The sequence below is a fragment of the Grampus griseus genome, assembly GCF_964374135.1.
Source record: "Grampus griseus genome assembly, chromosome: 8".
NCBI lineage: Eukaryota > Metazoa > Chordata > Mammalia > Artiodactyla > Delphinidae > Grampus > Grampus griseus.
In genome coordinates this window covers 97,580,001-97,602,251 of record NC_139002.1, presented here as the reverse complement: position 1 = coordinate 97,602,251, position 22,251 = coordinate 97,580,001, and the positions used below count along the sequence as shown (strand labels likewise).

General features: G+C 56.7%; 2 protein-coding genes across 8 annotated transcripts; one reads left to right on the top strand and one right to left on the bottom strand.

Moving 5' to 3' along the window:
* The first annotated feature begins 1,147 nt into the window (after positions 1-1,147).
* Positions 1,148-6,983, top strand: PSMC3 (proteasome 26S subunit, ATPase 3). Of its 2 annotated transcripts, none has more exons than XM_082660970.1 (12): positions 1,148-1,295; positions 1,557-1,640; positions 2,262-2,387; positions 2,830-2,934; positions 3,044-3,106; positions 3,374-3,511; positions 3,953-4,096; positions 4,207-4,355; positions 5,235-5,331; positions 5,546-5,691; positions 6,564-6,645; positions 6,802-6,983. In XM_082660970.1, exons 1-12 carry the CDS (start codon positions 1,269-1,271, stop codon positions 6,910-6,912), a joined length of 1,272 nt encoding a protein of 423 aa, XP_082517096.1. In that variant the 5' UTR covers positions 1,148-1,268; the 3' UTR covers positions 6,913-6,983. The 2 variants fall into 2 exon arrangements, with proteins under 2 accessions (XP_082517096.1, XP_082517097.1); XM_082660971.1 differs by having other exon boundaries at positions 1,258-1,295; positions 1,561-1,640.
* A 1,808-nt stretch (positions 6,984-8,791) lies between these two features.
* Positions 8,792-17,001, bottom strand: SLC39A13 (solute carrier family 39 member 13). 6 transcript variants are annotated; one of them, XM_082660695.1, is made up of 11 exons: positions 16,944-17,001; positions 15,156-15,464; positions 13,181-13,294; positions 12,755-12,876; positions 12,264-12,368; positions 12,063-12,152; positions 11,876-11,941; positions 11,228-11,278; positions 10,769-10,901; positions 10,498-10,622; positions 8,792-10,404 (listed from the first exon to the last, which is right to left on the bottom strand). In XM_082660695.1, the coding sequence occupies exons 2-10, from the start codon at positions 15,454-15,456 to the stop codon at positions 10,504-10,506; spliced, it is 1,101 nt and encodes a 366-aa protein (XP_082516821.1). In that variant the 5' UTR covers positions 15,457-15,464; positions 16,944-17,001; the 3' UTR covers positions 8,792-10,404; positions 10,498-10,503. The 6 variants fall into 6 exon arrangements, with proteins under 6 accessions (XP_082516821.1, XP_082516820.1, XP_082516825.1 ...); XM_082660694.1 differs by having other exon boundaries at positions 10,498-10,597; XM_082660699.1 differs by lacking the exon at positions 10,769-10,901 and having other exon boundaries at positions 10,498-10,597.
* Between the last annotated feature and the right edge of the window lie 5,250 nt (positions 17,002-22,251).

The following is a 22,251-nucleotide window of genomic DNA, read 5'->3' as shown; positions in this document are numbered from 1 at the left end:
GAATCAGAAGGGCTGAGAACCAGTAGAGCTGATGGTGTAAATTCTAGTCTGAAAGCTAGCAGACACAAAACCCTATAAGAGATGATATTTCAGGGCTTCCCTGGTGGCTCAGTGGTTGAGAATCTGCCTACTAATGCTAGGGGACACGGGTTTGAGCCCTGGTCTGGGAGGATCCCACATGCCGTGGAGCAACTAGGCCCATGAGCCACAACTACTGAGCCTGCGCGTCTGGAGCCTGTGCTCCGCAACGAGAGGCCGCAATAGTGACAGGCCCGTGCACCGCGATGGCCCCCGCTTGCCACAACTAGAGAAAGCCCTCACGCAGAAACGAAGACCCAACACAGCAAAAATTAATTAATTAATTAATAAACTCCTACCCCCAACATCAAAAAAAAAAAAAAAAAAAGATGATATTTCAGTTCAAGTCCCAAGCCTGGAAAAGACCCATGTCCCAGCTCAAGGCCGTCAGGCAGGAGAAGGTCCCTCTATCTAAGGGGATGTTCAGGTTTTTGTTCTATTCAGGCCTTCAACTGATTGGACGAGGCCCACCCACTTTGGGGAATCCCCTAATTCCTAACTGGGCCAGATTTTGAGGTTGAAAACCCCCTTCAAAAGCAACTTTTCAGAGCTTCCCTGGTGGCGCAGTGGTTGAAAGTCCGCTTGCTGATGCAGGGGGACACGGGTTCGTGCCCTGGTCCACGAAGATCCCACATGCCGTGGAGCGACTGGGCCCGTGAGCCGTGGCCGCTGAGCCTGCGCGTCCGGAGCCTGTGCTCCGCAACGGTAGAGGCCACAACGGTGAGAGGCCCGCGTTACCGAAAAAAAAAAATCACCTTTTCAGTTACCCGCCAGATTAGGACTACATTTCCCAAGGGCCCTGCGGGGCGCTCTCGTATTTTCTCCCTCTCCTTTTCATTTGTTATCCAGGCCCCGCCCCACTGCTCGTACCAGCCAATAGCGAATTCGCCTCTCGCTCCGGCATCAACAGGACTGGGGCGAGAACATTTCAGGAGCCGTGGGGGCGGGTCCTGTGGTCTCGGCTTCATCTTTTAATTCGGAGAAGCAGTTTCGCCGTGGCAACTGACCCAAGCTAATTTCGTCAAGAGTCAGGACTTGGAGAAGGAGTCTGGCACTAATCAAGAGCAGGCGTGAGGAGAGATAATAATAACCTTTAGCCCCGGCTACTGCCCAGTCTGATCTTCGGCCTTCTCCTGCAGGGGGTGAATCTGCTGCCGAAACTCGAGAGTCCAGTGACTCGGCAGGAGAAGATGGCGACCGTGTGGGATGAGGCTGAGGTGCGCGCCGGGAGAGCTGGGGGCTCTGGAGCTGGGGCCAGTGGAGAGACGCACGTGGCGGAAGCGGAGGCGTTGGCTGGGGGGGTTTCAAGGTCTAGCCCGGTCCCGGGGTTGGTACCGCTTGGGATGTGGGCAGGCTTCCCGACTCCTCCATTCTGGTTTTATGGGCGGGGAGTGGGCTAACTGAGGCTGTGAGTGGGCTTACTCGCAGTCCTGAGTTAACTAACCTGACTTTAAGAAAGACGAATTTGTTTTGCACAGCAAGATGGAATCGGGGAGGAGGTACTCAAGATGTCCACAGAAGAGATCATCCAGCGCACACGGCTGCTGGACAGTGAAATCAAGGTGGGCGCACAGCCCCTATGTCAGGCAGTGAAGCCCGCACACAGCAGGCCCTGGTGATCCACCTGCCACGCTCACGTCGTTCTTCGCCTCCCTCGGCGAGGCGTGGGGACCGCGGTTTCCTTCTTGGACCAGGAAAAAAGAAAACTAAGCTTTAAAAGGGACCAGAAGAGGGACAGGGTGATGGGAAACCACGCCTGAGAGAAGGAATCATCAGACTGCCTTTCCCAGCAAGGTCTTTAAGTATTCCTCTCAAGAATCCTTTTAGGAAATCCCCATTTTACAGATGAGGAAACTGAGGCTCAGAGAGTTTTTGTTTGTTTTACTGTGGTGAAGTACGCAGCCTGTAACAAAGGCAGAACCTAAAATCTGTTTGCGTGACTCAAAATCTGGCTCTTTTCCCTTTAGTACAACTAATACTTCACCAGGAGGTTTCCACACTGGTCTCCTGTTCTGACCTCTGCTGGTTGTGGACACAGGCGCTGAGCATTCAGAGAGCCTTAGAGCTGAGTGAAGGGGGGCAGGAGGGTCCCCCAGGCAGCCTGGATAAGGCTCACCAATTACAAGGCCCTAGGATAAGCTGAGCTAAAGCTGAATATTTGCCTCCAATCACCCTCATCCCAGATCATGAAGAGCGAAGTGTTGCGAGTCACCCACGAGCTCCAAGCCATGAAGGACAAAATCAAAGAGAACAGTGAGAAAATCAAAGTGAACAAGACTCTGCCGTACCTGGTCTCCAACGTCATTGAGGTGTGTGTGTATGTGGAGGGGAAGAGAGGGGTCAGTGGGGCTGGGGACAGCCTGTGATGGGCCCACTGGGGAAAGAGTGGGTGGGTGTTTGGAGGCCTAAACTGCATGTAAGAGCTAAACCTCCTAGGGTTTCCTCTCCAGTGTGCATTTCCAGGGAGATAATATAGGGCCTGAAAAAGCCTTGGAAGCCTCGCATGTTTCCTTTTCTACTGGTTATTTTTCCCTGGGGGTACATGAGTTCTGCAGAGAAGCAACACCTGAGCAGAGGTCTTACTAATCTGGTTTATTAACCACACCTTTGCTGGGCTCAGGGCTAGTCTGCGGAGTGAGGTAGGGACGGCCAGCCCTGCCAGTGTTGAGATTGTCGCAGCCTCAGAAGCACTGGGCTCTGGAGAGTTCAAGGAACTGAGCTGGGCTTGATCTGAGCTTTTTCCTTTCCCAGCTCCTAGATGTTGATCCCAACGATCAAGAGGAAGATGGTGCCAATATTGACCTGGATTCCCAGAGGAAGGGCAAGTGTGCAGTGATCAAAACCTCTACACGACAGGTGAGGCTGGCCCAGCCATAGGAGAACTGAGGAGGGTGAGGGGTGGATGTGGGACAGGGAGCCTTACTAAGGGCAGTAACTGAGGCTGCACCTGGAATCTTCCCTACAGACATACTTCCTGCCTGTGATTGGGCTGGTGGATGCTGAAAAGCTGAAGCCAGGAGACTTGGTGGTGAGTGGTGTCCCTGAGCCCAGGCAGGGCTTTTCCAGCGAGGTTTCTCCCACTGACTAGCTGACCCCCTGCCCCAGGCCCAGGTCATTGTTGGTCCTGAATGTCTGCAGAGCAGCCTGCAGAGTCTGAGAGCATGTCTGCCTGCTCTTTGATTCTTGTGTTGCCCACTCTCCTATCTTGCCTTTCATTCTGTAGACAGCTGTCACCCAGCCACTTAGGTAGGCCTTGAGCTGAGACAACTCTGAAGTCTTTGTGCTGTGTCCCCAGGGTGTGAACAAAGACTCCTATCTGATCCTGGAGACCCTGCCCACAGAGTACGACTCGCGGGTGAAGGCCATGGAGGTGGACGAGAGGCCCACAGAGCAATACAGTGACATCGGGGGCCTGGATAAGCAGATTCAGGAGGTGAAGGAGGCATGGCAGCCTCACCAGCCTTTTGTATTTCTCTACTTCAGTGACCAGAGCACTTTCCCCCAGTGTGCCTCTTATCCTCATAGCATCCTAGGGAGGCAAGGAGGAGACCACGTAACAGTTTAGGAGACTGAGATCTCCTAAACTGAATGACTTGCCCAGGATCACAGAAGGTTAGGGCCAGAGCCAGGACTGGAACTCAGGCTCCTTTTTCTTGGCCCAGTGTGTTTTCTGCCACATCCATCTGTTCCCGGGGAGTCCATAGCCAGCCGTGGTGGGAGCGAGCATTCTGTGTCCTCTGGATGTGGGGGAAGGAGAGGGCAGTGTCTCTGAATTGGAGTAGGAGGGTTACAGGTAGGGGTTGAAGCTATTCAGCGTTGGACTGTAGGAGCCCACAGGGCTTCACTGTCCTCACCTAGGACTTCTTCCTGGCAGCTGGTGGAGGCCATCGTCCTGCCAATGAACCACAAGGAGAAGTTTGAGAACTTAGGGATCCAGCCTCCAAAGGGGGTGCTAATGTACGGGCCCCCAGGTACGGGGAAGACCCTGCTGGCCCGGGCCTGTGCTGCACAGACCAAGGTGAGTGCTTTGGGAGGGATGAGGAGGCCAAAGCTCTGCCAATGGGCTCAGATCGAAGGGGCTTCTCATCGCGCCTTTGGCCTGATCTGTCAACCCCACCCCCGCCCCAGGCCACCTTCCTGAAGCTGGCTGGCCCCCAGCTGGTGCAGATGTTCATTGGGGATGGTGCCAAGCTAGTCCGGGATGCCTTTGCCCTGGCCAAGGAGAAGGCTCCATCCATCATCTTCATCGATGAGCTGGACGCCATCGGCACCAAGCGGTGAGGGGGTGCTGAGTGCCACCAAGGGGGTTGTTGCCAATTCCAGCTCTCCCGCCCTGTTCCCTCCTCCCCCGGGATGGTGGAGGCTCTGTTCTTGTGGTTGTACTTCTTAAGTTCTCTTCTAAGTAGCCTCCCTGCTTCGTTTCTTTTCCCCTGACCATCCTTTCTCCTCACAGCTACCAGCATGTTCCTTTCAAAACTTCACTCAGCTGCACCCACAGTCCCTCACGCAAACAGATCCTGCTTTTCCTTCCTGGGCCTCCCCATTGCTTCTTGGGATAAATGCTGGGCTTGCCGTGGCCTGCAAGGCCCCCGTGTGGCTGCCCCTGCTCCCCTCCAGCTTCATCCTGTCCTTGCCTTCCCCGACCCTCTGGCTTCCCTCCACAGTGCCCCCTCAGTTTGCAGGCCCAGTCTGGTGGGAGAGATTTTGCACCTGCTCTTTCCTCTCTGGAATGTGCTTTTCTTTTTCGCCTGTTCTCCATTGGCTGGTTGCCCAGCCGATGTGTTTTCAGCCTTCAGATCTCAGCCTGAGGGGACACTTCCTCAGGGACGCTTGCCTGGGCTCCCTGTCACGTGCCAAGTCTGGGCCAGACCTTTGTATTTCTAAGTTTTAGCTCAGATATGATGACACATTCACTAGGGTCATAGGCCAGGCAGTGGATTTCGCTCACTGTTTTATCTTAAGCCCAGCACCTGATCCCAGGAGCTTCTCCAGTCCCTGACACCATTTCTGTGCTGGTCCCTGGGCTGGGGGCCCCAAGTTGAGTGAGACTTTTCCCTGCCCTGGATGGGTTGGGTTGGGCTTCTGGTGGTGGAGGAGAGGAGGGCTCTCCCTGACCTGTGTTCTCACCAGTGTGTTGGACCTCCTGTGTGCCCCAGCTTTGACAGTGAGAAGGCCGGGGACCGGGAGGTGCAGAGGACGATGCTGGAGCTTCTGAACCAGCTGGACGGGTTCCAGCCGAACACCCAAGTGAAGGTGAGTATTGTCACTTCACAGGTGAAGAACGTGGGGCTTAGAGGTCAGGGGATCTTCTCTGTCATCTAGCTGATGGAGCTAGAATTAGAATTGGGGTCGGTGTTGAATATTCCGTGCCGTTTCATATGGACCCTGAGCTACCTCTTTGCCTGTCGTGGCCATGACTGTTGCCTGTCTGTGAACCCTTCAAGTTTCTGCTTCTCCTGTTGCTCAGGTAATTGCAGCCACTAACAGGGTGGACATCCTGGACCCTGCCCTGCTCCGCTCAGGCCGCCTGGACCGCAAGATCGAGTTCCCGATGCCCAACGAGGAGGCCCGGGCCAGAATCATGCAGATCCACTCCCGAAAGATGAATGTCAGGTGGGCAAAGACACGAGCAAGGCGCTGAGACCTGAAGGGGCAGCAGCAGAGCTGTCTCTGTCCTCTTTGTACTGACCTTCCCCAGGCCTAGCTTCTCCCCCTCTCCATGTCCCTTTCACACCGAGCACTGTTCCACACGCTGGCCTCCATTTCTCCCCAGGTGCCCGACAAGAGAATCGTGCTGGGGCCCAGGCCCCAACTGAAGGTGCTCTGCTCCTTCGGGCCCACCTGCACACCCCCCCCCCACAGCCCTCCCCCATGGTCAGAAGGTGTGCAGGCTGGAGGCCCTGTTTCCTGGCCACCCCTGCCCCAGCAGATGCACGCAGCCCAGCATGGCCCAGGGCAGTCCTGCCAGGGGCCAGGTGGACCTGGGTTCAGATCTGTGTGACCATCAGCAGGTGGCGTGACCTCTCTAAGCCTCAGTTTTCTTATCTGGAACTTGGGGATACGGGCTCCGACCTCACGGGGTTGCAGCGATGTCAAGTGCAGTACTTGCGCATGAGATCAGTAAGTGGCAGCGGCAGTGCTGTGCTGATGCAGGGCCCGCGCTGCTGGGCAGGCAGAGAGATGGCTCTTCTGTCTCCACAACCTCCTGTTCCCCTGCCTCAGGCTGAATTCCCGAGTCTCAGGTGCAGACTTCTAGAATGCTAGCGCTCAGGAGACACTAGGAGTAGCTTGGTCTAATCTGCTTTGACCTGCCTCCGTTCCTCTCCCCCTCGTGTGGAGAAGAGAACAAGGCACAGTGGGGAAGGGAGTCGCCCGTGATGGCGGCGAGTTGACCTCGCTGCTTGACGGAGGCACGTGGGAGGACGTGGGCTCCCCCACCCACTCCCGTAAGTGGCTGAACCCTGTGATACCTCCCCACCTCCCAGCCCTGACGTGAACTACGAGGAGCTGGCCCGCTGTACAGACGACTTCAATGGGGCCCAGTGCAAGGCCGTGTGTGTGGAGGCGGTGAGTGGTGGGCCGAGCGGCTGGGCGCTTCGTGCCTCCTCCCCTGGGCAGGCTGCTGGGGGCTGCTGAGGGGAAGAGGCTGAGAAGGTGGAGGCCTCTGGGAGCCGGGCTGGGCGTCTGGGGAGGCAGCCTAGAGCCTGTCTGTCCTGGCTGCAGGGCATGATCGCGCTGCGCAGGGGCGCCACAGAGCTCACCCACGAGGACTACATGGAGGGCATCCTGGAGGTACAGGCCAAGAAGAAAGCCAACCTGCAGTACTACGCCTAAGGGGTCGCCTGCCACACCTGTTCTCTGGCCTCTTGCTGGTTAAAATTCGTAATAAAGGATGGTTTCAGGTTCCTGCCACCACCTGTCTGGCTCGCCTTCCCTGGGCTCTGGGTGAGGAGTGGGGGCAGATGCAGGAGGCCCCTTCCCCAGGTGCTCCTACCCGAGACAGCCGAGGGCCTCAAACGCCTTGGCAGGGTGAGGCCCTCTTGGAGGGGTGGGCGTGTGCCACAGCTGTTCCCCGGGGTCTTCTGCCTCCCCCATCATGTCCCTCCAGACCGCTCTCTCCACACTCCCTGACCCGCCTCTCTGAGCTTTTGAGGCCTGTGGTGCTGCAGCTCTAGTATGAGGGGCCTGAAGGGAAGCCAGACTAGTTTTTCCTTCTTTTTTGAATTTTGGTGCTCTGGCCCTAGGCCTCGCTTCCTTATAAAGCCCTGGCTCTGGGTCTTTGCTCCCTTGTTTCCTGGCCCCCAAGCCTCCTGTTTCTCTACACGTTCCTTTTAGCTGTTGGCCCATTTCCTCTGGCTGAAAAATCAGTGTTGAGCAGGATCTACTCCGAGAGCCCTTCTAGGCCTAAGCGTGGTCATGCTGTGTTCTCTCCCACCCCCAGTTCTGCCGTCAGCCCCACATCCCGTCAGCTTCCTTTACCATCTTGGTGGTCCTCTTCTGTCTACCAGCCTTCCAGCTCCCCGACCTGGAACCTGACCTCGTGGTTCACCGTTCACTGAGTGCTCACCCTGAGCCACATGCTATGCAGGTCGTGTGCATGGTTTTGTCTAGTTAATCACAGCAACTACCAATAGGGTAGCCCCGCTTTAGAGATGCATTTCGAGCAACTGGGCCAGGATTGCACAACTCTTAGACGGCATAGCTAGGCTTCAAACCCAGGACTAAGAATAAAGCCTGGTTTATGTTGTGCTGTCTTAGCAGCTTTAACCACCCCCTGAATGGCCTTTCAAAGCAGCAGCCCTTTAGAACTCTCCATCAGCTCTCACTTGCCCCCTGGCAGAAGCCCTTTACCCTCCTTTTCCCATCACCTCCCCTGAAGGGACATGCCCACAGTCACAGAGCTACTGACTGCCGGCCTGTCTGGAGTTCCCCTCTCTCTAGTCCCACCGCCTCCAAGCCGCCATCCTGAGTGTCAGGGTGCACCCCCATTGCGCTCTCCTTGGTGATCCCACTGACTTCCCATCCCCCGGAGAAGCCCCAGCACAGCCTCGGAAGTGCTCTTGTTCTGGCCCTGTCCTGGGCTTAGCTGCCCCCGCACCTGCATCTCTCACCCCGACCCCCCGCGCCCACCTGCGTGAAGCTGCGAGCACCACCCTCACCCCTGACCTTGGGGTCCTCATTTATAAATGGGGCCCCACTGCCTCCTTCAGCGGGCAGAGTGCCATGACTGCACGTGCAACTGTCACCCAACACACGAGGAGCCCCAGGGCCTGCTCAGGGGAGGCAGGGACTGCCAGGACAGCCCTGGGTTCCTTCCTCGCTTCTGTCAGGCCACCAGGTCCTGGGCGTGTCACAATCAGGTGAAGCAGAGCCCTTTTTGCTGAAAATACTGAGTCAGGCACTCCCAGCTGAGGATACAGCCCACCTGGGCTTCACCGCCTCCGTGATGTGGCGCAGACACGCTGTCCGCCAACAGCCTGCTGAAGGTAGGAGAGGAAGTGGGACTCCACTTCCCCCTTCTGCTCTCTCCTAGCAGCACTGGGGAAGCAGCTCCCCCTGGGCCTGATGCTGTCTTCATTCTCAGCATATTCACTGGCGGTGAGGGGTATGGTTTAGAATAAAGATCTCATTTTTTCTTTTTCTTTCTTTTTAATGAAAAATAACTTATTTCATAGAGGCCAAACCTGGAGATGACTTTGTGGATGGAGCTCCCTTCCGCGGTTAAAATTACTCAGGGGGCAGGCCAGGAAAAAGCCCTTGGTTCGTAGGTCTATGAGGACACCACCCTTGGGGGTGACGCGGGCTATAATGGCCTAGAGCCAGGCTTGTTTTAGTGGCATAAAAAGCTAACAACAAAATAAACCAGGGAAACATGAAATGTATACCCTGTTGTGAGAAGCACCCCAAAAGTAACAGCTCAGAGACGAAGCAGGAGGCCCAGAGGGCGGGGATGATGATGGAGACCAGCTGGGCGGCCTGCGGGAGCTGGGCCCGCAGAGCAGCCAAACTGGCCGGAGCACGGGGTGGCCGGAAGAGCCCTGCTTGACCATGGGCTCTGGGACGCAGAACAGAGGCAGCCGGTTTGTGTGTATTTATTTGCATCTCATCTATGGAACAGGTATTTACAGATACAAATGGAACCACAGCAAAGCTGCCGTAAAACCATTCAGACCCTCTCGATGGCTACTTCTCAAGACGCCCACGGTCAAGTAGCAGGGCTGGAGCCTGGCTGTGGAGTGGGCCAGCTGAGTACCTGGGCGTCAGCCAAGGGAAATAGCTGGGGATTATGGCTTCAGCATCCCCAGAGCACATTCCTGAGTGCTGACAGTGTGCAGCCCTCGCCACCCCCGCCGAGCCCCGCCCACAGCGGGACAGGAAAAGGGGCCCGCGCCGGGGGCGGGGGCGGGGTGGTGGCAGCCACTGCTCCCTCTTCCTGCCCTCCGAGTGTCTGCCTGGACCCTGTGCTGGCACGAGCACCCCTGAGCCGACTGGGAAGCCTCTGGCCCGGGGCTGCTCGCTGCCCTGCTGGCTGCTGTTTGGCAGCTGGAGGTGGCAGAGCCGCGGGCGTTGCCAGGGAGCATTCCCTGGGGGAACAGAAGCTGGGCCAGGGCAAGCAGCCGCGGGGAAAAGGTCTTAGAAAGCATCTCGCGGCTCCATGCTGGGAGGGGTAGGACTGTCAGTGCTGAGTGGCGCTGGGGGCTACACGAGCACCTGCCTCTCCTTTCTTTGGCCTTGGAGCTGGTGAAGGAAGGGCCAGAACACTGGACACAGCAGAGAGGAGGCACCCCAGCCTCGGTTCCTGGCTGCCCAGGGCTGCGTGCATGTGCAGAGGTTCACTCCCTCAGGCCAGGGACCCATGAGGCCCCAGCAGGAGACAGCTCTGGGGCTCCCTGCAGCCCTGGGCTCCTTGGGCTGCTCCCACTCCTCCTGGCGTCCTGGTGGGCAGAGGCCTCTGCTTGGGACCAGTGTTCCTGTTCCTCACTGCCGACTCCAGGGGGTGCAAGGTGACGGGGGGGCCAAGGAGAGAAGACCGCAGTGTGGCTGGGGGCAGGCATGGGCATCGGGCCCTGGGCCCAGCACACAAGGGATCACAGTGTCGGTCTTGCACACGGTCACATGCACACCACACACACACCCCGTCCTCTTGTCAGGAGGACTCGCTCCCTCTCTGCCCCCCCCCCCCACACACACGGTCACAGAGTTGATCTGAGTCTATTATTGCTGTGCAGGGGGTGGGGCGTCAGGGACAGTTACTCGACGAAGACCGAGAACAGCACCATCACCACAATGCCCGTGCAGAGCAGAAGCACTTGCTGCAGAGAGCGCCTGTGGGGAGAGGGGCAGGGGCTCAGGGGGTGGCGCCGGCCGAGACGCCGGGGACAGAGGCCCTGCGAATGGCAGTGCCAGTGGGTAGCTCACCATGGGTCATCTTCCTCCAAGAGGTCGGGCAGCACGTTCACCAGGGCGATGTAGAGAAAGCCGCCAGAGGTGAAGGGCAGGATCCAGGCCACGGTCTCCTCTGCAGCAGGAGAAGCCCTGACTGGCTGGGAGTCCAGGGGAGCCATGTGTACTACACTCCCTCCCGCGGGGTGGATGGGGGGCAGAATCTGGCCTGGACACCAGGGTCAGGGCAGCTGTGCCCTTTGGCTGGGGCCCCTCTGCTGACCGCCACCACCCACCACGCCCGTACCTACTCCCTTGGGGGACTGAGTACAGATGGCGAAGCAGGTGCCCAGCAGGCCCCCCAAGGCCGTCGAGAGCTGCAGCTTGGCTGCGCTCCATCGGTCAAAGCCGGCCCGGAGCAGGATGGCAAAGTCGCTCACCTGAGGGGAGGTCCAGACGATCACTCTGGGCCCCAGTGGGGCCAGATCCCCTGAGCATCTCAGGCACGGACACACACAACGAGCCCCCTGCACCCGCCCTGTAGCTGGGACCACCCCGTGCCCCAGCCCGCATCCCCTCGGCTGGGCCCCCCGTCCCGAGGATGCTGGAGCACAGCTGAAACGGTGGCTGCAGCCTAGTAGCTGAGCAGCTCCAGGCCTCTGTGGTCCAGCCGCCCAAGCCCACCACTGCTGGGTAGTCCCACCCCGAATCCCTGCCCCCAGCTCCACGCCCACATGGCCGATCACGGGAACCCTCTGGCACTCACCTCATGGGGGATCTCATGCAGGAGGATGGCCATGGTGGTCAGGAGCCCGATCTGCAGGGAGGGGAGGAGTCTGTGGGGTCTGTGCCGAGGGCTAGGGCACCCACTTGTCCGCTCATTCTACAAACATTTACTCTGCTCTGGGTGCCCTGGCTGGGTACCATCTGGCTGCTAGAAATATCGCAGCGAATAAAACAGACAAGGAACCTGCCCCCAAGAAGCTAACAGCCTGGAGTGGAGAGGCAAGGATTGATTAAACAGACAAAGAACCATGTGATTACACACCATGACAGGTGCTATGGGGAAAGGATGGACTGGGTGCCGTGGGACATGATGGGCCTGAGATGAGGGGTCAGCAAAGACCTCCTTGAGAACGTGCACTTTAAGCTGAAGCCTGAAGGATGAGGAGCTAGCAGTTCAAAGAGTGGAAGAAAGAACATTCTAAGCAGAGGCAACAGTGAGTTGGAGGCTACCAGAGGGGACAGAGGTTGGCCAGTTCAAGAGTAGGCAGACCCTGGGGCCAAAGCGCAGAGGGCAGAGGGAGGAGGAGGTGGGGGGGGGGAGAAGCATCTAGAAGCAGGCAGGGGCCAAGCATAGCAGCCTGGCAGAAGCCTGTGATCCCAACAAGGAGTGTTCGCAGCAAGAACAGACCAGTCGGTGGTGGAGACAGAAGGAGGCCGTGTCCAGGAGAGCAGCAGGGAGGCGTAGATGAGGGTGCTGTGATGGAGGGAGCAAGGAGATGCCTGGGGACCTATTCTGGAGGCAGAGCCCACTGGTTAACGCAGGCACCACCCTTCCCAGCAAAGAGCCTGGGTCCCACTGCCCCAGCCCCACTCACCTTCTTGCTCACAAGGAAGCTGGCAGCCACAGCCAGCCCGTGGGTGAAGTTGTCTATGGTGTTGGCCAGCAGGTTGAGATAGCCACTGACCTGGGTGAGGGGAGAGAAAGCTGGGTTGTGCCGGGCAGGCAGGGCTGAGTTGGGCCGGCCACTTGGGGTGGGGCGGCTGCAGGAGGAGGGGGCCCTGGGCGGGCCACTCACTTTGATGTTCCGGACCATGGCGCTCAGGCCGGGCCCTGCAGCTGGCTGGGCCAGATGGTGGCCTCCACTGAGCGCGGCCGCAGCTGCAGGGTCTTTGCTGGGGGCCTAGGGCCAGGAGAAGGAGGGAGACGTGACATTAGATGCCCCCCACTCGGCCAGGGTGGACAGAAAGGGAGTGAAAGATGGAGAACAGATAAAAAGGGAACACCCCTTTTACCTGGCTGGACTCTGCTGCTCAGTCAGCCGGGTGCCCCCAAACCCAGCAGACCCTCTGCCTCCCGCACTGCTCCCACTCTTCGTCTATGAGAACAAGCCACGGCAGGGGCTGATGCCCAGATCCTTCCAAACAAGCTGGCCCAGCCTCCCAGAGCTCCCAGGAAAGGGCCAAGAGACCCTCTTTTCAGGGCTTGACTCAGAACTTGGGCCTCCAGGCCCTGGCACCACCACAGAGCAGAGGCTGACCTGTGTAGCCTCTGGGGTTTTGGGCTCACCTGGCTAGTCTCCTCCTCCTTGCTGTCCAAGAACATCTTCTCCAGCGCCAGGAAGGTCAGGAAGCCAGCAATGACCCACAGTCCCAGTTGCTGTTGCTGCTGCAGGCTCTGCCCCTCACCACCTGCAGGGGGCAGCACTGACACACCAGGCCAAGCCAGGGCATAGAAGGGGGCTCCTTGGGATGGGACCTAGTCCAGGGCAGTGACAGGGGCAGGGTGCCAGGACTGGCTGGTGGGGCAGTTGGGCCCCAGGAACTCCCATAGGGACCAGGGCACTGGGACCAGGACAAGTTCCCTGCCAGACGTCCAGAACCCCCTCACAGTCATTCTGCAGAGCAGGCAGGGCCTAGGCCATCCCTGGGCATGGGCACCAGTTCCCACCTATCGCCTGCCACCCTCCTGCCCCCGGCCTGTGGTCTCACTCACCAGGGCTGGCACTGTACGTGTAGGCCCACGCCTCGGGCAGCAGGTGGAGAAACACATTGCCCAGGAGTCCCCCCAAGGCGAAGCTGAGCAGCTGCTTCAGGCGCCGGGCCCCAGCTACAAGGCAGAGATGTGGGACCTGGGGGCTGGGGCACCAGAGCCCCTGGCCTGACCTCTGCCCCACCCAGCTCACTGGGCTCCTAGTGTGGTCCCAACCGGACTGCAAGTCTCCAGAAGGCTGCACATGGGCTGCTGGCCTTCCTGGGTCCCCAACCCTTCAGTCCCAGTAAGGGCTGGTGCCCAGCAGGAATACACCACGACCTGCGGGCCGACTGTGGAGCCACTACTGCTTCAGGGTTAAGAGACTGGGCTTCAGAGCCTGACAGGTCCCAGCTCCCCAACCCACCAGCTGGTAACCTTGGGCAGATTACTTCTGGGACTCAATTTCATCATCTGTAAACTGGGGACAATTGTATCTATCTGACAGGGATCTTGTGTGAATTAAACCAGCGGTCCCCAACCTTTTTGGCAACAGGGACCGGTTTCGTGGAGAACGATTTTCCCACGGACGGGGGTGGTAATGCGAGCGAGGGGGAGCGGCAGATGAAGCTTCGCTCGCTCGCCCACCGCTCACCTGCTGTGCGGCCCGGGGGTCAGGGACCCCTGAATTAAACAACAATACATATAGCAAGTGCTTATGAAGTGGGAATGTTTCTCTTCTCAGCCACTGTTACTCTCAGAAAAGTGGCAGAGATTTGAGGACTTGTGCAGACGTGCAACATCCAGAGTTAGAAGTGCCCTGAGGGGGCCTTTGGTTTGATAGACAAACTGAGGCCCAGAAGGAAGAGGCAGCTTGGTGGTGGGGTGGGGTCCCAGGGGGAAGCTGCTGCTTCCAGGCTGTGTGCCCTTGGGCTCCTCCAAGAACTTCTCTGTGCCTGTGCTTCCCCATTTGTAAAATAGAGCTAATAATCCAAGTCCTCCCTAGGTGGACCTCTCAGGGATGCTATGAGAGGGGCTGAACTGATACACAGGCCAAGACAGCAGAAGAGGGCCCTGTTCACAGCTGGGGCACCAGCCCTCAGCCCAGTGCCTGGCACAGTTGCGTTCATAACCATCTGTTGAATGAACAGTTCCTGGAGCCTGGCAGGCAGTACGAGCCCCTGGGGGACCCTCATTTCAAAGATTCCCGGGGCCTGCTCCAGACCTACTATGTCATACTCTTGGGTGGGGGTGACAGGCACCTGCGTTTTTAGCAGCTCCCCATCTGATCTTCTTTAGCTTTCATTATAGCATGTCACCTATGGACACGTGCGCAGCCAAGGAAGAGCCTTTGCCAGGCCTGCACCCACCTCCCAGCCCCCCTCTCCAGAGGCAGGCCAGCTACCAGCCTCTCGCGTGTTCTTGGGTGAGGCCGCCCCAGGGGCTCTGGGTCTGAGCGCCCTCTTGCACTGTGAGCAGGGACTGAAGCGAGAGGCAGCGTGACGCCCAGCACTGGCTCGCGAACATGGAGCCCCGTCCCTGTACCGGGGCCGTCTCCTAAGTGCTATGCCGACGTTAGTTCATTTAATCGTCACAATAACACCTATGAGGTAGATACTATTATTATTCTCATGTTTAAGGTTGGGAGCTTAAGGCAGAGAGAAGTTAAGGAACTTGCCCAATACCAGCCAACTGGTAAGTGGCAGAGCCAAGATTTGAACCCAGGCAGCCCAGCATCCGATTTCCAGCCTTGTTTCTTGCTTCCCAGTGAATGTTTGCTGACTTTCATCTTTCAGAATAAACAGATGCACAAACAAATGAACAAATGAGCACGGCGCACCCTGGCTCACTGGACCAAGGTGAGGAATTGTGCTGGGTCCCCACCCTCCACCACAGACACACTGCCACTCGGGACCAGAGACCCGGCTCTCCCAGGAAGAGCAGCAGCATGTTTCCCGCGCCATCGGCTGCCCCTCGGTGCCAGAGGAGGGTCACTCACCTTCTGAGCGCAGCGTGGTCCCCATCTCCAAGGGAATGACGAGCAACGGGAAGACCCCGCTGAGCCCCACCATGAGTGAGCCCAGGAGGGAGCAGATCCACGTGTCCAGCCGCTCGCCACTCAGCAGGGCCCCCCAGGACTCGCTTTCCTTATTGTCCAGGCGACAGGCCGCTGCCACCCCCCGGCTCCGGAAGGCCTGCTGGGAACCCCCAGCCCCTCCCAGGAGCTCCAGGGCAAGAGCAGCGAGGAAGAGGAGCCTCTGTCCCGCCATGCCACAACCAGGGCAGGGACATCCAGGCATGCCACGTGCTGAAAAACACAAAGGCCACTTACGTGTGCTGCCACCCTTGGCCGCACACCTGCTTAGGAAACGTGGCATCTTAACCCTCCCCCCACTCCCAGTGGCCACGGCACCTGCCCTCCTGCTTGCCTCCCCCAGGGCCTCTGAGGATCCCAATGATGGGTGCACAGAGTAAAAGGGCTCTGCTCCGCCACACCCCACCCCCAAGGAGCACACATTTTTTCCTTGGGAGCCAGTTCCAGGCTGTGTGTCAGCCTGTCCGCCTGAGGCTAAACTTTCCTTAATGACAGGGTGAGGTGCTGGCTGGGTTCCCCTCAGACACCGGTAGGCCCGGCCCAGCTGGGTGTCTGGCTGCCAGGGGAGGCTTCGCTGCCAGGATGCGCCCCAGTGAGGACACCCCCAGGGATGGCGGCCAGCACAGTCTAGCTTGATGGGGCAATGTTAGGAGGTGCAGGTGGGCAAACCAAGCAGCTGAGCTAGTTCAAGACCATCAGGGCTTTTTCCTAGGAAATGAGTCCAATATCGCTGGGGCACGGAGACAGCCAGGAGGTGGGAACGAAGAGAGGATTCTTCAGCTAGGAGCTGCCTCACAGATGTACAGAGCACAGGCTTTGAAGACCCGCCCTTGACTTTGTGCTCTGCATTTACAGCTGCTTGACTGCGGACAAGTCCCTAGAGCCCTTCTCTGAGCCTCAGTCTCCTCGTCTGTAGCAGGGAGATGAGTATTGCCTCCCTCACACAGTGGTGAAAATGAGATGAGCTTGCTAATTAGGTGAGCGTGCCTGGCACGGAGGAGGCACAGAGAACCCTCCTTATGTTGCGGGAGCCCAGGAGCACCAGGCAGCAAGAGTGTACCCAGCAGGCGGATCACAGGATCTGGATGTGAGTCAACCAAGACGGAAGTTCAACCTGGAAACTCAGGCATGAGGTTTAAATGTGGTCTGCCCTCCCTCATGCTGGCTGTGACCTTGAGCCAGTGATGTCCTTGCCTCAGTTTCCTCATCTGCTGATGGAGGTGGGAGGGAGGGAAAGCAGCTGGAAAAGATGCTCGGGTCTAGGACCTCCAGGCCTTAACGGGACCCTGATGAAACCCTCTGGGCTCCACTGGGGACCAAAGGCAGGACTGCGCCAGGCCGGACTTGGAGGCAGAGGCGGGTCAGGGGACAAGTTTGAGGACAGGAGAGGGGAGGGGACAAGTTTGGGACAGGAGAGGGGGTACCGAGAGAGTCGGAGAGCAGAGGGAAAGCAGAAGCAAGAGCGGGAGAGCCAAGAGTGAGAGAGCCAGAGACGGATGCGGAGGCGGAGAGAGAGGGAGAGATGGGGAGCGACGCGTGGGGAGACAGGGGAGAAGAGCCCAAGGAAGTTTAACTCCCGGGCTCTGGGCGAGAGGCCCAGGTCTGATCTGGACAGGCCGGGTCGGGGGCAAGGGGATCGGCAGAGTCCGTCTCGTCAGGGGCTCTGGCCCTGGGGGTGCGGCGGTCACTCACCGTGCGGCGGCGACGGCGGCGGAGGCGCTCCGGACGGCCCCGGCCATCCAGCTGCGGCACAGCGCCCCGCCCCGGCTCTGCCCCGCCCGGCCTGGCCGCCCGGCCCCCGGCCCGGAGCCGCCCCCAGCGTGCGGCCACGTCACACGGGACCCGTCCGGAACCTGACGCACCGAACGCCGCGGGGTCGTGGGGAGCGGCGGTGGGAGAGCGCTTCCGCCTCGAGGCCATGGGGGACCCGGGAGGCTGGCGCACTTCCGCTCGGGCGGGCCCGGGACGGCGGGGAGGGTCGGGCGGAAGTGGGGGCCCCGCGGGCACCCAGCACAGTCCGGCTGCGCAGGGCGGAGACGGCGGCCCCGTGGTGACCGCGAGCAGTTGGGTGGCCGCGCTTGCGGGTCTGCCCGCCGCTTCCTCTCTCGGGAGGCAGTCCCAGCCGCGGCCGCACGGGGGCGCGCTTTGCTGCCAGACTGCGCCGTCCCGGGACGGGGTCTGGGTAGGAGGATGGCTGCGGCGCTCCTGCTCTGAGTCAGCCCGGCCTGGCTCCTCCATGAGCAAGGGAAAGGGGAAGTGCCTGCCGCAGGGAGGGGCCTAGCCCCGGGAACCTCAGAAGAGGGAATTTTATTCTTACTCATCGAATTATTTTTATGCTTTGGTTTTTCACTGGGAACCTCAGGCCTTTGTCTCCAGGGCTTGTAACCCTTTGGAGTCCAGTGCACGGTGGCCTGACACTGCTGCTGGTAACCCCAAACCTGGGGGAGCAAAGGCTCTGTGCTTCCCTCACCTCAGACTGGGGCAGCAAACAATAGCATTATTATAACTGCAATTTACTGAACACCTACGACGTGCCATTCACTCTGCGTGTATTGTCTCCCTGAATCCTCAGTCTGTCCCTTTGAGATGGATACTGTTAGCCCACGGTCACACAGTAGCACAGATGGCAGAAGCACGATTCAAACCTGGGTGTCCTTGAACCCAGAGCATGTGATAGCACCTCTCACTTATAGGGTCATGGGAATCTGCCTTGGCATTTACACTTTGCATTCTTCTCAGCCAGGACCATATAATACTCAGCAAGGGGCACTTGGGTACTCACTGGGGCAGAGATTGTGACAGGGTGGGAGTCTCCCAGCCTCTGACCTTCATCTGCCTCATGCGGTAATTCCTTCGTCCGTCCTGTGTCACTCTCCCTTACCAGGGGCTCTGAGGGCACAGGGCTCTCACAGGCTGCACCAGTTGCCCGATTCCACCTCACACTCCAACATCTGCCCTTCCTAGACCCCCAACTCCTACCAGGCGGGATCAGCTTTCCTCTGAAAGCCCCGTGTCTGCCTCACCCGCCAGGCCCATAGGTCTACAGGGACGCCCTCCTGTTCTGCTCCCTGAGTTCTGAAGTGGAAGCCCTGTGCTGGTTACTTTGCAAAGGGAGGAAGACACTCAGGGATGCTGCTCAGGGATCTCTAAGGTGCGCCCCCCCATGTATGCAAATCACTCCATCATATGCAAAGCACTTCACAATATACAAATGATTTCACAATAACACAGTCAGCATTCCTGCCTCTAGGAGCTGAGGGCTGCTGGCCACCAGCAAGGGGATGGGCAAGACCCAGCTAGAAACACCACTTGCTGCCTTCTCACTGCCCTTTCCTCTCACCTGGCCTGGAATTTCCACCATCAGACTCCCTAATGTATTGGGGGGTGGGGATGGGACTCTAGAGGATGACCATGAGCCGGGAGGGCCAAGTAGAAAGACAATGGGTGGACTAGTGTGTGGCCGTTAAAAACAGCGAATTAGGGGCTTCCCTGGTGGCGCAGTGGTTAAGAATCCACCTGCCAATTCAGGGAACGCGGGTTCGAGCCCTGGTCCGGGAAGACCCCACGTGCTGCGGAGCAACTTAAGCCCGTGCGCCACAACTACTGAGCCCGTGTGCTGCAACTACTGAAGCCTGTGTGCTCTAAGGCCCTGCGTGCCACAATTACTGAGCCCATGCACCACAACTACTGAAGCCTGCACACCTAGAGCCTGTGCTCTACAAGAGAAGCCACCGAAGTGAGAAGCCTGCACACCGCAACGAAGAGTAGCCCCCGCTCACCGCAACTAGAGAAAGCCCATGCACAACAACGAAGACTCAACGCAGCCATAAATAAATAAATAAATAGGTAAATAAATAAATAAAAAGAAGAGTTCTGGAGGAAAAAACAAACAAAGAAAACCAGTGAATTAGATCTGCCAGGGGCTTCCAAATATGGACGAGTGAGAAAAGAGAGATGCAGAAATTTTTTTTACTATAACCCACTAGTTTAAAATAATAACAAAAAGGAAACTTGTATAGGTACATGTGATTATAGGTATTAGCATATATAAGTCCATTTATAATTGTGAGTAAATAAAAAATATAGAAGATCTCACGTCAGCATGGTAACATGGATTCCATGGTGGGGGGAGAAAAAAATATAAAAGGAAAATTTGTAAAAACATGTTAAAACATGTATATGATCATAATTTATGCAATTATGTAAAAAAAGTTGTAAAAGCTTTTATATATATCATATGTAAATTAAATATATGATATATATATTAATTAACTCCCTATGCCTCAGTTTCCTCATCTGTAAAATGGATTGCTATATCAAGTAGTTGTGTAAGTTGAATGAACACAGAAAACACTTAGAACAATGCCTGGCACATGGGAAGTTCTACTTAAGGATTAGATGTTATTATTATTTACATGTGTGGACACATGTGTATAAAGTATTACAGTAATGAAAAGAACAGATAAAGACACAGGGTGGGGGCCACCCCTCTCCACTCCTCGCTGAGCACAGATGAATGTTTTCCAACACATTTATCAACTAGTTTGAAGGCCTCAGGGTCTTCCTGGGTCGTGGCACTGGGCAGACAAACCACAGCAGGGCAGGGTGAGCCTGGACACTGCTTGGCTCTGCGTGGTTGGGAGGCGTCTGGGATTGGAGGGGCTGCAGACCAATTTCTCTGATCTGGCCTTTCTCAGCAACCAGGTCTCAGCCCCCTATTTCTAGAAGGTGGGACTGCTTCTGGGCCTACTGACCAGGCGACGGCTGTGAGACCAGCACAGCCTGGCGTTGGCATTGCCAATGCTCTGACAACCCTCCCCCTCCTCTGGCGGTCAAGGGCTAGAGGCTCTGGGATGGGCACATTACTTCTGCTTCCAGAGTATGGCCTTCTGTGAGAAAGCAGGCCTTCATCTTCTCAGGGCTTTCCGTGGGGGTCTGCAGGTAGACTTGTAGAAGGGCATCTGAGGCTCAGGGTGCCCAAGGTCGCCCTGAGGAGGTGAGGCAGAGCTGAGTGCCCACCCAGGGCCCTGCTGCTTTTACTGTGGCCTCCAGCTCTGCCTCTCCAAACTGGCTCTGCCCCTCTGGAACCCCTGACCCTAACGCTCTCTCAACTTGTTCTTCTCAGGGCAGCCTTAGCTCCCTCGTGAGTTCCTGGGGTGCTTTCTCCCCTGAATTTCCAGCCCTGGCCTGATGATGCCCCCGTGACTCCACAGCAGCTCCTTTCCCCCACCCTCAGCAACTCTTCCTTGGGCAGCCCAGCCTCACTGCTTTCTGTCCAGCCTGTCTTTACAACCCCCTTTGTAACTCCCACCCTACCCCTGGCAGGCCTGACCTGTTCGTCCCCTTCCGCCGTCTCTCTCTGTCGATTGAAATCCTGCCCGTTTACAAGGCCGCTCCCTCTCTGAAGCCTTCTGGGTCTGTCCAGGCCCTCAGTATCGTGTCTTTGGAGCCCTGAGCCCTGTACCCTGAACACAATGGGACTTCTTCACCCTCCCAACCCCCATTCCCGCTGTGGGCTTCTGGAAAGAAAGACAAGCTCTTGCCTATACCCTGAATAGAAGTCTGTCCAAATGAATTTAATATCTCCCTTTCCCCTCTCCTGTCTCAGGAGCACAAAGTGGGGTGAAATTCCTGTGCGCCGTGCACAGTAATCTGAGCCTTCGCAGGGCTTTATTTAATTTATGTTTATTCATAGATTTGCTTACTTGTTACCCCTTCCCCATCCCATCTCACTGCTTCCTTCTTGGGAGAATCAGAGTGTTAACAGTCCTTTTTTTCCCCTAAGAAACATAACAGACAATATTCTGTCCAGTTTGGCCTTTCTTTTTAAATAAGGAAAAAAGCTCTTTTAAGGTTTTCTTTTACGTTATTCAGTGATGTTTACAATTGTTCTCATATAGGTCCTGCATAACTCTTAATAAGTTTACTTTTAGGTATTTTACATTTTGTGGGTATTTAAAAGAACATATTTCCCATTACGTTTTAAATGTAGTGCACAGGAAGGCAAATTATTTTTATGTATCCCTTTGATACCTGGTAAGCCAACTACATTTTCTTACTGGTTCTAATCATTTCTCAGTATTACTCTTGAGTCTTTTAGGTGGGTAATCATGTCAGCTCCTAATAACAAAAGTATGAAAAGGAAGGAACCAACATTGTTTTTTATAGAGGTATGGTTTGGCTTGGTTTTGAACTTCATAGGAAGTATCTGTCTTCTGGGACTGGCTTTTTCACTCAACGATACGGGTACTAAGGTTCATTCATGATACGGGGTGAAACTGGTTCATTTGCTTGCACTACTGAACGATGTGCCACTGTGTGAGTGAATCCTCTGTAATTTATTTCCCCATTCTCTTGTCCGTGGGCATTTGGGTTATTCTCTAGATTTTTGCTGTTCAGAACAGTGCAGCTTTGAATGTTCTCGTTTCTGTCTCGGAGCACATGCCCAAGTTTCTCTTGATTTTAAGCCTAGAGGGGGATCTGCTTATAAGATAAGGCCAGATTGTTTTCCCCAGAGGCTGTAGGGAGTTGCACTCTGACTAACAACACACTGGAGATTCCGTGGCGCCACCTCTTCTCCAGCACTTGGTGCTGTCAGACTCGTTCATTTTTGCCCGTCAGACGGTATAAAATAGCATCTTATTGGGGCCTTCATTTGCATTTCCCTTATCACCAATGAGCTTGTGCATCCCTTACGCGTTCATTGGACAACTGTGTTTTCTTCTTCTGTAAAAAGGCCTGTTCACGTCTTTCATCTATTTTTCTGTTGGATTACTTGTTTTCTGTTTTTTCCCATGGATTTCCAAGAGTCCTTTATGTGTTTTTGATGTTTATCCATTGCGGGTTGTACGTGGCAGACGTCAGACGTCTCACATCTCCTCCAGTTTGTGGCTTGCATTTCACTTTCTCAAAGGTGTCTCCACTTCTCTCTTCCCTCCCACGCTTGGGCCTGGGACGCTAGTGCGCGTGTGTGTGGATGGGGGGGTGTCGCGCCCCTCAG